Source organism: Hyperoodon ampullatus (genome assembly GCF_949752795.1).
Source record: "Hyperoodon ampullatus genome assembly, chromosome: 2".
Taxonomy (NCBI): domain Eukaryota; kingdom Metazoa; phylum Chordata; class Mammalia; order Artiodactyla; family Ziphiidae; genus Hyperoodon; species Hyperoodon ampullatus.
The window spans coordinates 57190278-57204534 of NC_136915.1; the positions used below are offsets into that span (position 1 = coordinate 57190278).

A 14257-nucleotide genomic window follows, 5' to 3' on the forward strand; every position below is an offset into this window, starting at 1 on the left:
AAAAGTACGAAATGGCCCTGTGAAGTCTAAATTGGCCTTGGTTACCTACAGACCTTGAGGCCCCAAGGATAAAAATAATAGCTATTTATTTAAAGGTTCATGAAAGCTTATGACCTGAATCAGAACAGCTTATTGGTTTTTGTCTCTATAGATAAACCAGGGTGTAACGAAGAAAACGCTAGTGCTCGAAAAGTGCTCAAGTTGGTATTAAGCAAGGCAAGGCCAGACAAACAACAGGATCTTTGGGGCCTCTTCTCTGGTGTCCCCATCCCTACCTCCGCCATAGCCACAGCTACTTAAACGCAGACAGGCACACAAACGCACGCTAGGGTTCGAGAATGTAATGCCAGAGTAAGAGGGTATTCCTTCCTCCTCTACCGACTGTAATTTTCCGAGTCCCCTCTCCATCTTCTCCACCCTCACGCAGAGATTCCTTCCGCGCCGTGCTGGACGCGTCCCGAGTGGGCTGTGGGGGAGCGTCTGGGCCCGCGTACCTAGAGGTTCGGCGGAGCCAGGGAAGGAAGAGAGGAGCGTGGGGCCAGTTCTGGGATTATGCAGATCCTTAGGACCTAGCAGGAGAGCTTGTGCAGCAAAGTCGCAGCTACGGAGAGAGAGCGGGTTTGCGTGGCAAGCCTATCAGCGTGATCGGTGTAGGGGCGGGGTTCTGCGGGGCGGGGTTCTGCGGGGCGGGGCGAGTTCTGAGTGGCGGGGGCGGGCTCGGACCGGCAGGGGCGGGGCTCTGGGTGGCTGGGCAGGGAGGTGGGAGGTGGAGATCGGGACCCTCAGGGGCGGGGCTCTGAGTGGCTGGGCAGAGGGGTGAATGGGACGGGCAGGGGTGGGGCTCTGTGTGGCGGGGGCGGGGACAGGCAGGGGCGGGGCTCTGAGTGACTGGGCCGGGGGGTGGGAGGCGGAGATCGGGACCCTCAGAGGCGAGGCTCTGAGTGGCTGGGCCTGGGGCACCGTCTATCAAGACCGGCAGGGGCGGGTTCTGAGTGGCGGGGGTGGAGACCAGCAGGGGCGGGGCTCTGAGTGGCTGAGCCGTTGGGAAGATCTATCGGAACCGGCAGGGGCGGGGTTCTGAGTGGCGGGGACGGGGGAGATCTGGCTCGGCAGGGGCGGAGCTCTGCGTGGCGGGGCGGGCTCGGCACCCTAGGTACGGCCATGGACCGGGCCTGGGCGGGGGCAGGGGCCGTGGCAAGAAGCCGGAAGCAGCCGCGGCCCCAGCTCGGGAGACATGGCGGGCGTTAAAGGTACAACCGAGGTCCCCGGCTCGCTGGTCCTGCCGTGGGATCGCTGCCTTGGCTCCGGGATGAGCCTGGAGCTGAGCCTTCAGCGCGTGGGTGGGGAACGGCCTCCCCCAGACCTGCCACCCTTCCCTCCTTTCCCGGTGGGAAGCAGCTCGCCTGCTCCCGTCGCCTCTTGGGGTACGGGTGGAGACGTGTTTTGGGGAACCTCAACCCTTTTTCTGCAAGGATACTGGCCTTCACGCTTTCGCCCGGAGTGTCCGGGTCGCTGCAGGCGGAGCCCTCGCCGGGAGCAGTCCCTCCCTTGGAGACCCCGGCTGGCCCCGGGGGGCATCACCTCCCCGGTTCCTTCCCAGTTCCTGGGAGCGTCCCCCCACCCCCTCCTCTGCCGAGTTTTAAACTGGGCTTTCACTTCCTGACATGTCTACCCTAATGCCTCTCCTCCCTTTTCCTGCCGCTTCGCTGAGTTTCCCGTTTCTTCCAGAGGAGCCATTGTCTCGGCATTGGGGCACTTAAATCTGTTGTTCCCGATGATTTTTCCAACTAGGCAGAGTTGGCTGCAGGCGGGTGTCAGCGGAAAGCGCCCCGAAATGCTGTATTTGTCTTAATTGTGGAGATTAGATTAGGTGGAATTTTATCGCTGCTTTCATCAGCGTTTATTCATTTATGGACAGACAAGAAAGTAGTGTTTGTGCAGGACTTTTTTTAAAATTCAAGTGTAGTTGATTTACAATATCGTGTTAGTTTCAGGTCTGCAGCATAGCTATTCAGATATATATATATATATATATGTATATATATGTATATTATATATTCTTCAGATTCTCTTACCTTATAGGTTATTACAAAATATTAAATATAGTTCCCTGTGCTATACAGTAGGTCTTTGTTCAGTACGTGTTTTTGAATGGGGCAGTTGATTTAAAAAGGGGTACCAAGAACACCAGTTCCCTCATCTATTTGCCTTCAGAGGAATGGGGAATGGCAGTTGTAGGAGAGGCTATTGGAAGGCTTCCTGTTGGTTTGGTAGGAAACCCTTAGATTTCTAATCTTTTGAATAGAGTAGCATAACTCTTTCCACGTGGGAGTTCCTATCCTTGATATTTGTGCCCAAAGATCTTCCCTCTCCAGTTAATCAACATGTGCTGTAAACATGCGTATGGGTGTCTTTGTACACATGTGTGTGTTCACTATGAAATTTAGCTGAGTGTGAAACTGTTAGTAGCAGACACATTTTAAAATGATTTCTGGCTGACTTTTATATTCGGCATTAATTTAGTAAACATGATTTACTTGGACAGTGTCCATTGTGAAATATATCCATTTGAAGCCAATGCAGAAAGCAGATGACAAGTATCAGCACTACACTGTGTTTAGTCATGCCCGGAAACTATCACATAATAATGTTTATGTGTGAATGTGTTAGAAATTGTGATACAGTAACAAGGAAGATAGGCTATGAAATGGAAAAAGACTAAGGAAAGGACGCTTTTTGCAGATTATTCACCTTTTAAAGAGGGACTACTGTATGCCTGAGGCTTGGAATAAAAAGATAAATGAGAAGTTATTGTTGTTTGACAGAGCTGGAAATAATTGTTACTGTTTAAATGTCTAAGGTGTGCTCAGATACAATGGAAGCACAAAGATGGCTTTGTAGGTTGAATGTGTCCCCCAAATAAATATGTTCAAGTTCTAACTCCCCAGTATCTGTGAATTTGTCCTTATTTGGAAATAGGGTCTTTGCAGATGTAATCAAGTTAGGATGGTATTGGATTAGTTGGACTCTAACCCAAGGACTAGTGTCCTTATAAGAAAAGGGAAATTTGGACATGGAGACATATAGGAAGAATACCATATGAAGACAGAGGCAGAAATTGGAACGATGCAACTGCAAGCCAGGGAGCACCAAAGATTGCAGGCAAATACCTGGAGTTAGGAAGAGGCAAGGAAGGAGTCTTCCTTTAGAGCCTTCAGAGGGAGCAGGTGTCAAGCCCCTAGAACTGTGAGAGAATAAATTTCTGTTCTTCTAAGCCACCCAGTTTGTGGTACATTATTAATAGCAGCCCTAGGAAATTAATACAGTTGGGATTATTGAACCCTGCTCCAGGGAGGAAGGGGACCACTTTCGCAAAAGAGGCAATTTTTTTTTTTTTGCGGTACGCGGGCCTCTCACTACTGTGGCCTCTCCCGTTGTGGAGCACAGGCTCCGGACGCGCAGGCTCAGCGGCCATTGCTCACGGGCCCAGCCGCTCCGCGGCATGTGGTATCCTCCCAGACAGGGGCACGAACCCGTGTCCCCTGCATCGGCAGGAGGACTCTCAACCACTGCGCCACCAGGGAAGCCCCAAAAGAGGCAATTCTTGACCTGAATCTAAAAAGATCAGTAAGGCTTCACCTGGCAAAGGATGGGGTGAGGGCAGAGTTTATTCCAAGTGGAGAGAACATGTGACGCGGGGCAGAGGTGCGCCTCCAGTACTAGAACAATGGCAGAGGTGCTCCTCCAGTGCTAGAACAATGGGAGAGGTGGGCCTCCAGTGCTAGAACAATGGCAGAGGTGCGCCTCCAGTGCTAGAACAATGGCAGAGGTGCGCCTCCAGTGCTAGAACAATGGCAGAGGTGCGCCTCCAGTGCTAGAACAACTCATAGGCTGTGAAAGCAACTGTGAAGGGGTGACACCAGCTTTATGTATTTGAGTCATCATTGTCTGCTGTGTGGAGGATGGATTGGCAGAGTCATGAGATGAAGGCAGGCATGAGATGATAAGGGTCTACACGGGGACAGTAGCTGAGGGCACGAGAGAAGAGGTGGTTGTCTTAGTCCTTTAGGACTGCTAGGACAAAAATACCATAAGCTGGGTGGCTTAAACAACATTTATTTCTTAGTTCTAGAGGCTGGAATCTCCAAGATCAAGGTGCCAGCAGATTTGTTGTCTGGTGAAGACTTGCTTCCTGGTTCCTAGACAGCCATCTTTTTGCTGTGTCCTCACATGGCAGAAGGTGCAAGGAAGCTCTATGGAGTCCCTTTTATAAGGGCACTAATCCCATTCACGAGGGCTCCACCTTCATGACCTAATCACCTCCTAACACCATCTCTTTGGAATTTAGGATTTAATATATGAATTTGGGGGGAGGGACACAATCACTCAGTCTTTTTTATTTTATTTTATTTATTTCTTTATTTTTGGCTGAGTTGGGTATTTGTTGCTGTGCGTGGGCTTTCTCTAGTTGCGGTGAGTGGGGGCTACTCTTTGTTCAAGTGAACGGACTTCTCATTGCTGTGGCTTCTCTTGTTGCAGAGCACCGGCTCTAGGCCCGTGGGCTTCAGTAGTTGTGGTGCGTGGGCTCCAGAGTGCAGGCTAAGTAGTTGTGGCGTATGGGCTTAGTTGTTCCGTGGCATGTGGGATCATCCTGGCCCAGGGCTTGAACTCATGTCCCCTGCATTGGCAGGTGGATTCTTAACCACTGCACCACCAGGGAAGCCCAATCACTCCGTCTTTAGCAGTGTGTTTGAGTGAGGTCTGGGGGACTGAGTCATCTTGACTTACTGATTTTCTAGAAAATGGAGTGTAGGGTTGGTGTCGGTCTTTGAAGATAGAACCTTCAAAGGGAAGAAGTGTGTGTTTGGGAGGAGAAGGTGGGGATGTTTCAGTTTTACACATGTTGAAGTTGAGGTCCTTGTTGGCTACCCACAGAAGTCCAGACTGGAGTTGGAGGTGCAGATCAAGCTCTTAGGACCTACTCTGGGCTGCAGCAGCAGATGTAGCTGGGTCCTTGTGGTACCAGGGAGCCTTGGGTTGAATGCAATGTCCCAGCAAGAGTGTGAATTGACAAGAGAGATGAAATTCTATTCCTGGTTAGCTTCAAGTTTAAGAGATGGCCGAGGATGCAATTCCTGAAAAAGAAAAAGGGGAGTAAAGAGCATCAACTGGCGATATAGTTGTGACCTTTGAGTGACTGGTGTCCCAGAACAGAAGGCAGAGATCTATGATTCCTAGCTTTGAATGGTCTCCCAGAGGAGAGAGTAGTGCAGGTGATCAGGCACAGGCAGGGGACAAAGCCAATGAGGAAAAGATCATCTGTAATGAAACAATACGGGACAAGTTACTTTTGTACATTTTTTTTTCCAAAAGTGACATGTGCTAAATGGAAAAATATATAAAACTGACAGTGCTTCCTTGTCCCCTAACATCTGTATACTCACAGATGTTTTAAAATCACCTTGGTATCTTCCTATAAAAGTCTCCCCAAATTGCCTTTAAAGTAAAAGGAAGCAATAAAAATGTTAATTAGTTTAGTCAGTGACTAATTTTGAGTATTATGGGTTTTTTTCAGAGGAATATTTGGATAATTCAGTGTCCTGTGCTTTTGATTGCTACCTTTATCAAAGCACATACAAGCACTTTACATAGATTATCTCATTTGATTCCCATAAACTCCCTAATAAGGTGGCACCATTATTCTCATTTTACAGGTGAAAAATCAGATTTAAAGAGGTTCACCTTCTACCCAAGGTCACACAACCAGTCAGTGACAGAGTTAAGATTTGAACCCATGTTGGTGACTCAGAGCTCAAGATATTTTTTTTTTTTTTTTTGCGGTACACGGGCCTCTCACTGTTGTGGCCTCTCCCGTTGCGGAGCACAGGCTCCGGACGCGCAGGCTCAGCGGCCATGGCTCACGGGCCCAGCCGCTCCGTGGCATGCGAGATCTTCCCGGATCGGGGCACGAACCCGTGTCCCCTGCATTGGCAGGCGGACTCTCTACCACTGCGCCACCAGGGTAGCCCGCTCAAGATTTTTTAACAACTCACATTCCATCTCCCACTCAGCAGTGGACAAAACAAGCATGTTTCTGCCTCCTCAAAGATTAGTGTAACAGAGGCAGAGAATAAATATTCAGGGGACCCTAATTGGGAAGCACCAATCTTCAAATACTTGAAGCACCGTGGTTTGGAGGGCACAATGATCAAAGGGTATATATTGCTAGGAGGCAGTTTGGGGTTCAATTTAAGGAAAAAGGGTTTTCAGCATTTAAAGACTATCAGAATGAAATGACCTGCCTCAGTGGTAGTGAGTTTCCCTTCAGTGGAGTTGTGTGACTGGCTGGCTGGCTCTTGGGACAAATATAGAGGGAATTCATACGTTAGATAGAGGTTGAGTACTGGAAAGGCTTGAGCTCTTTCGCCACCTGATGATTTAAAAATGATGCACATAGGTGGTCATTTGCTAGTCAAATGTAACATTAACCAATGAAATAAGTAAATCACTGCATTCTTTTTTTATTAAAACATTTAAAATCGAGATATAATTCACGTGTCATAAAATTAACCTTTTGGGGTGTTTTTTTTTTTTTTTTGTGGTACGCGGGCCTCTCACTGTTGTGGCCTCTCCCGTTGCGGAGCACAGGCTCCGGACGCGCAGGCTCAGCGGCCATGGCTCATGGGCCCAGCCGCTCTGCGGAATGTGGGATCTTCCCAGACCAGGGAACGAACCCGTGTTCCCTGCATCGGCAGGCGGACTCTCAACCACTGCGCCACCAGGGAAGCCCAAAATTAACCTTTTTAAAGTGTAAAATTCTGTGGGTTTTATTATATTCACAAGGGTGTGCAACCATTACTACTTTCTAATTCCAGGACATTTCCTCAACCCCCAAAGAGTGCATCCCCATTCCCCTCCCCCCGCCCCCAGTCCCTGACAACCACTGGGACCTATAACTCTTGGTTTTATTTTTCACAGCTCTTGTGGCATTATCCTTCAGTGGGGCTATTGGGCTGACTTTTCTTATGCTGGGATGTGCCTTAGAGGATTATGGGTAAGTTATCATTTCCAAAAGAACTATTTTTTGTGTGTCTTTGTCACTGTTAGTATGGGCATTAGGGAGTTTGGTCAGTTTAGCACCAAGCTCTAACGGATGAGTTAATGAAGTCCAAATTATGAACCCAGTCCCTTCCTGGGTCACTTGTATTTGTGCAGACAAAAGCTCTGTTTAAAATTGATGTATTCATTTAATGAGCATTTATTGAAAACCTCCTCTGGACCAGCTGGTGACACAAGAATGAAGAGACACAGTCCTGTCCTCAAGGAGTTTACAGTTCTAGTTATGAGTGAGAGACAGGTAAACAGTCCAGTCAGTAAGCTGACAGCTCCAGTAGAGAGTGTACAAAGTACAGTGAGAGCTTTGAGAAAGTAAATCTGAGTGTCCCTGGGAGAGTCAGGGAGGGCTGCATGGAAGAGGTTGTCTTTAAGCTGAGACTTGGTGGATAAATAAGCTTATCAGGCTTGATGAGTCAGGGGAGGGCATTTAGGCAGAGGGGGTGTTTAAGGAACAGAAAGGCTGGTATGGCTACAGATTGAACGCACGAAGGGAAGATGGCACAGAGTGAATGGAAGAAATTGGCCAAATCGTGTGAGGCTTTGTAGGCCAGGGCAAGGAATCTGGGTTTTATTCCAAGCAAGTGAAAGTTTCCACCTGCGGGCATTCAAAAGCTCTCTGTTGAATTAGCATGTGCAAGGCACTGTGCTATGTTCTATAGGGAAAGCAAAGATGACTAAGTTAAGATTCTGTCCCTAAAGAAATTACAGCTCAATAATACAGAAAACAATAAAGATTCTAGATTTTACATTGTATAGTTGTTTCTTAACACAATATAAGTTATCTACAGATTAATGGACTAGTAATTTTTAATGATCACTACTTTTTAGCTGTTCCTGGTAGAAATCGTCTCATGTATTAATAGTGACAAATGAAAATAATCGTTGACCTAGACATTTAAAGTAATATTAACTTTGAAACAGTAATATATCTTTAATTATGATGTAACTGTAACTTTTCCTTTTGGGTTTCTTCTGGGTGCAACCAACAGTGTTTACTGGCCCTTGTTTGTCCTGATATTCCATGCCATCTCTCCCATCCCCTATTTCATTGCCAAACGAGCAACATATGACTCCGATGCAACAAGTAGTGCCTGTCGGGAACTGGCTTATTTTTTCACTACCGGAATTGTTGTTTCTGCCTTTGGATTTCCTGTTATTCTTGCTCGTGTGGCCGTGGTAAGTTTTGTTGTCTATTGTTTTGCCCAGTTATTGCTGAGTCTACTCCACAGGCCTGCGTCTGGAACCACAAATTTCATTTCCCCTGCTTTGACTTAATCCTCAAGGCCAGGCATATTTTTAGTTTCCCTATTCCCCCAATTTAGAGCTACCTGTCAGTATCTTGCCCATGTCTGCAGAATGCTTTCTTTGTTTCTCTTATAACTTTTAGCCAGACCAAGGCTAAAAGTTGTTTTCTTGCTTTTTCTACTGTAAGCTATTTTCTAGAATTGTTCTGAAATCCTTACCTTTTATTGTAGGGCCATCCAGAGACGACTATAGCAATACTCTTCTAGTTCCAAAGTCAACATCAAAAGGGGTCCCGATCACCTAATTCCAATGTGTGTGTGTGTGTGTGTGTGTGTGTGTGTGTGTGTGTGTGTGTGGTTCAGGGGGCTTGTTCCCCACACACCACTGAGGAGCAATTCTTCCACACCAGCTGGGTGTCCTACAGTTGTGCTCAATTCTGACTCTGTCTACCTGGAGATAGCAGCAGATTCCACTGGTTCAGGGCTCAGTCCCGCAAGACTGCCTCCCTCTTCAGATGCCAGTCACAGGTCCAGCTTGTTACCTGTGCTTCTGACTGACTGGCTATAAATCAGGGGTTCCCACGGCCCCCTCCTTGGGTTCGATTAATTTGTTAGAACTCAGGGAACCCATTTACTCACTGGATTCCCAGTTTGTTGTAAAAGGATATAACTGAGAAGCAGCCAGATGGTAGAGATGCATAGGGCAAGGTGTGGGGAAAGACCATGGAGCTCCCATGACCTCTCTGAGGGTACCACTTTCCCCAAAGCAGCAAATCTTCAACCTGGAAGTTCTCTGAATCCTATCCTTTTGAGTTTTTATGAAGGCTTCGTTACACAGGCATGATGGATCAAACCATTGGCCATTGGAGATCGAGTCAACCTCCAGCCCCCTAGCCCCCTCTCCCTGGAGGTTGGGGGGTGGGACTGAAAGTTCTAACTGCCTAGTCACATGGTTGTCTCCTCCTGCAACCGGCTTCTATCCTTAGGTGCTTTCCAAAGTTACCTCATTCACATAAAGTCACTTTTACCACTCTCATCACTTAGGAAATTCCAAGGGTTTTAGAAGCTCTGTGCAAGAAATGGGAACAAAGACCAAATTCTTATTATAAATCACAACATATCAAATTCTTCTCCTGCAAATAGGATCATAGACACAATCCTCAACACAATAGGCATATATCGAGGGACAACTGTACAGCTACTAGAAGATACAGTGAATAAGATGACATCTTCATATCGTTGAAGAAAAAAAATTAATCAATCATCGGCCTAAAAAAGAAATGGAGAGCTTCCCTGGTGGCGCAGTGGTTGAGAGTCCGCCTGCCGATGCAGGGGACACGGGTTCGTGCCCCGGTCCGGGAAGATCCCACATGCCGCGGAGAAGCTGGGCCCGTGAGCCATGGCCGCTGAGCCTGCGCATCTGGAGCCTGTGCTCCGCAACGGGAGAGGCCACAACAGTGAGAGGCCCACGTACAGCCAAAAAAAAGAAATGGAAAATTTTATTTGAGCCGACCTGAGGATCATAACCTGGGAGACGACTGTTCCACATGTTAGAGATCAAAGCACAGTTACACAAGTTTTAGAGACAAATGGTTATATGTCAAATGACATACTATTGACAGTTTACACGATCCAGATTGGCATGTTTAAAGTAAGTAGTGGGTCATGGGTAATCGTGGCCCCTTACCGGATTGAGAAGGAAGGTTATCTCCTAAATAGTTGTGACCCTTTATGAGATTAAAAAGGAAAGTTATCTCCGAAGGAAGTCTGGTTAATGCAGATGCACAGTACACACTGAAGGGGAGGGAGGAGGCCCAAACAGGCAGAGAAAAATTTTATGTTTAATTTTTTCTTGTCTTGACATAAAATATGTACTTTATTTCATCGATATCCAATATAAAATTTTTCTTTTTGTCTCTGAAATACTCATTATGGGTATAATTTATTCAGTTCTTTGACATTCACTGTCTTTCATACTATTTGCTTTTATTTCCCCCAAGTACGTACTGTTTCAACTTCATGAAACTCTTACTTGGGGCATTGAATATCAGATCTGCACAAGTGTTATTTATTCATGCAGTAAACATCTTTGGAGCATATGCTATTTGTAGGACACTAGGAATAAGAACCAGATACTGTCTCTGTTCTCAAAGAGCACAGAAACTAACCTGATGGGCAAATGTACTATAAATTTACCAAGCGTGGTCATTAAAACATGATCAGAATGCCATAGGAGCACCGAGAAGAGAGAAATTACAACTGGCATTTGATGTGGCCTCTAAAGATAAATAATGTTTTGAGTAAAGTAGGGAAGGCTATTGTATGGAATGGCATCCAAGTGCAAAAATGCAGTATGTGGAATAAAGGGCAGTCCAATATGATGGAGCAAAAAGGGAGTGGTTGAGATTAAGGATAGAAAGGCTGGGGAAGCCTGACTGGGAAGGGTCTAGAATGCCAGGCCAGTTTGAACTCTGTCTAGATAACAGAAGTGTGGAAGTTTTTTGTTTTTTGGTTTTTTTAAATTTATTTTTGGCTGTGTTGGGTCTTTGCTGCACGTGGGCTTTTCTCTAGTTGCGGCGAGTGGGGGCCACTCTTCATTGCAGTGCGTGGGCTTCTCATTGCAGTGGCTTCTCTTGTTGCGGAGCACGGGCTCTAGGAGCACGGGCTTCAGTAGTTGCAGCACGCAGGCTCAGTAGTTGCAGCGCATGGGCTTCAGTAGTTGTGGTGCGCAGGCTCAGTTGCTCCGTGGCATGTGGTATCTTCCTGGACCAGGGATCGAACCCGTCCCTGCATTGGCAGGCAGATTCTTAATCACTGCGCCATCAGGGAAGTCCGCATGGAAGGTTTTAGATGCCATATTTTCATGATCTTATTCTTCTTGTGCCTTAGACTAGTACTTCTTAAATTTTGCCCTAAAGATTTCTATTTTTACCTTTCAAATACTGCATCACGATTTATGAGGAAACTTTCACTGATGTTTTCTATTTGTTAAATTAAAACAAAAAATGCCCACTAGAGGGTACTCTCATCCCCAACTGTGCCTCTGGAAAACTACCTGCCCTGCTGGAAAGCTCTTTTTATTTGCATGCAGAGTATTATTTAAAAGCTTTTCTTACCTAGAAAAGAAACAAATCAATCCGTAACTCTCCAATTCCTATTTTCATGAAAGAAGGCAATACATACAGAACTTTCAGTACCCAATATTGTAATTGGACCCTTTGTAATCTTGCTTCATGTATTTTACTTAAGGCAGTCATTGTCTACTGAAAACAAGTAGAGAAATATGTCTAATGGGGAAAACGTTAAGGATGATACCAGACTTAATTAATAAGCATCACGAAGTAATTAGACTAATTACTGAACAGTTCACTCTCTCCTGTCTATTAGATTATTAAGCCTTTTAGCAGTTTTATGTCATATTTCATTGGATGTTTCTAAAGCAGAAAATAATAGATTTGCAAAGAGTACAGTATAAAGAAAATAAAGATTTAATCCTCTTTTTTTGTGTTTCAGATCAAGTGGGGAGCCTGTGGCCTGGTGCTGGCAGGCAATGCAGTGATTTTCCTTACAATTCAAGGTTTTTTCCTTGTATTTGGAAGAGGAGATGATTTTAGCTGGGAGCAGTGGTAGCATGTGCTTTATTCTGATAAAATGCATTTAATTTCTTAGAATTCATACTGTATGTATATGTGTGCACATGTGGCCTTTTACTATGAAATTTAATATACTGTTTCTTTATACCGTTGTAATCATGTTCACTTTAAGGAGGACTACATGGGAAAAGGTTAGTTTTATTCCCAGCCAGTAAACCTCTCCATTTACTCAAGTTGAATTATGTTATTTGTTTAGCTTTTCATAGAGTCATGGTGCTCTCAGAAAATATGTTAACTCAGTCTTATAGACAGTTGCTCACTCAGTGTGCTGCATCTCCACCTTTGGCCTGGGGATGTGCTTGAGCGGGCACATAGCGCTGGGGCTGTCTCAGCTCTGCCCAGGACTTCCAAGATATACCCGTGGCCCAGAGAGACAGAGGCGGCTCCCTCTTTATGTTGCGGACTCTTGCTTCTCCAAGTGTGGTCCATAGACCAAGAGCAACAGCATCTCGAAGCGTGGTGCATAGGAGCTTATTACAAATGCAGCATCTGGGGCCCCATCCTCAACCTAATACATTTTGATGAGACCCCAAGTGAATCGCAGGCACATTAAAGTCTGAGAAGTGCTGTCATGAAGGAAGAAGCATTGCCTTCCCCTTGGCTGAACCCCTTAGCCTCTCTGGGCGTTAGCTGCTTGTAAAAACTGTTTCCCCTGCCCCTCGTGTTGAGGCCTACTTCAGACTGTCCTTGGAATTTGTGAAATGTCCAAACCTATACTTTATAGGCTGTTCCTCACATTTGTGAAGTGTTCTCAGTAGGGAACAGCTATGGCTTCACATTGTCTGAAAGGCAGTGGCTGCCTTCACAGTGCTGGGGGGACAGATCCCTCACTGGGAGGCAGGGGAGGGAGGCTGGGCTGGAACCGACCCCTGCTTTAGCAGGATGGGGAAGAATGGATAAGTAATGCCATTTAATTTCCCTTCATAATCTGACATTTCTCCCCAGTTCCTTCCCTGTGCTGCTGCCCACCCACCTTCACCAGCCCCCCCAGACACACACACTCCCAGCAGTTCTGATTTGCCCCATCTTCTTCATGGCTCAGCTTCTCCTTTCTATAGAGACGTGGAGCCAAGTAAGCAAGCAGAGGGTGAGCTGCTTAATTTTATTTACATGTGATGTACTTGTCTTTCATGTCCTGTAGGACTTTTAAAATATATATGTATATAACACTTTATGCCACTTTTAAATGAATCATTGAGAATTCATGTCATGCTGGGTCCTGTAATCACAGGTTTTCTAGCTCAACTTTTTGTCCAAGGCCTATCGAGAAAGGGAAATATGGGAACTAGAACCACGTGATTAGAATATAAGCAGTGATTTTAAAGCATTGTTAATGTGTGATAACAGACATACATTCAAAACACTGAAACCTTGAAGTTTGTAACCCCTTCATATTCTGGAATGATGCTGGGATCAGGAGAAGACAAGAGTGATACCTAGAAGGATAATATGCAAAGTGATATTTTAGCCTTATGCATGATTTTATGTTTTCAGTGTACTATGTACGTATAGAACTGTTAAAGTTGTTATTTCCAATATTTATATTAGAAAAATTATATAGACACTTTATAATTTTAACCAGCATTTTTAATAACACTTACACCTACTGTATTGTAATAAATTTTACTTTTAACAGAAAAGAAAAGCTTAATTTTAAAAGCTTTTATTCTGATGTCACCTTGCTTAAAAGGTAACAAAAATATGAAAATTTCTTTGTGTTCTGAAATGTGCAGTTGTGAGCAATAATCTGTCCTGCATTAGAATAATAGCAGGAATTTGTAAGATACCATTTTGGATGTGTAGTTGGCTTGTAATAGCTTTTCTTTTCCTAAGATGGAGATACTGTTTAATTTATACTACCTTTTGCAAAAGTGCCCTTGTTGCTTATACACATTTTAAATAACCAAGGTAGCCTTAATGTGTAGCCCTAAAGCATTGCCTCTTGATTGTATTTCCAGAATGATATAAAGCACTTGCATATAGAATATTTGTAGTTATTCCCTACTAATGGAATGGTTTATCAAAGTGATAGATTATTGGATTTGCTATATGTATGAAACAGAGACATTTATTCTGAAGCACCTAGTATAATTTAAGTAATAAATGTCAGTAGGGAGTATTGCTGTATATGAATGTACGGTACAAAAGTTTCATCTCGGTAACACAAATGTTGGGCTTTTTTTTTTTTTTTTTTTGCGGTACACGGGCCTCTCACTGTTGTGGCCTCTCCCGTTGCGGAGCACA

At 45.2% G+C, this 14257-nt stretch overlaps 1 protein-coding gene across 1 annotated transcript; it reads left to right on the forward strand.

The window, feature by feature from the left end:
- The first annotated feature begins 1202 nt into the window (after nucleotides 1-1202).
- LEPROT (leptin receptor overlapping transcript) lies at nucleotides 1203-12180 on the forward strand. Its single transcript, XM_079698420.1, has 4 exons — nucleotides 1203-1250; nucleotides 6979-7054; nucleotides 8106-8292; nucleotides 11874-12180. The coding sequence occupies exons 1-4, from the start codon at nucleotides 1235-1237 to the stop codon at nucleotides 11988-11990; spliced, it is 396 nt and encodes a 131-aa protein (XP_079554546.1). The 5' UTR covers nucleotides 1203-1234; the 3' UTR covers nucleotides 11991-12180.
- Nucleotides 12181-14257: the final 2077 nt, after the last annotated feature.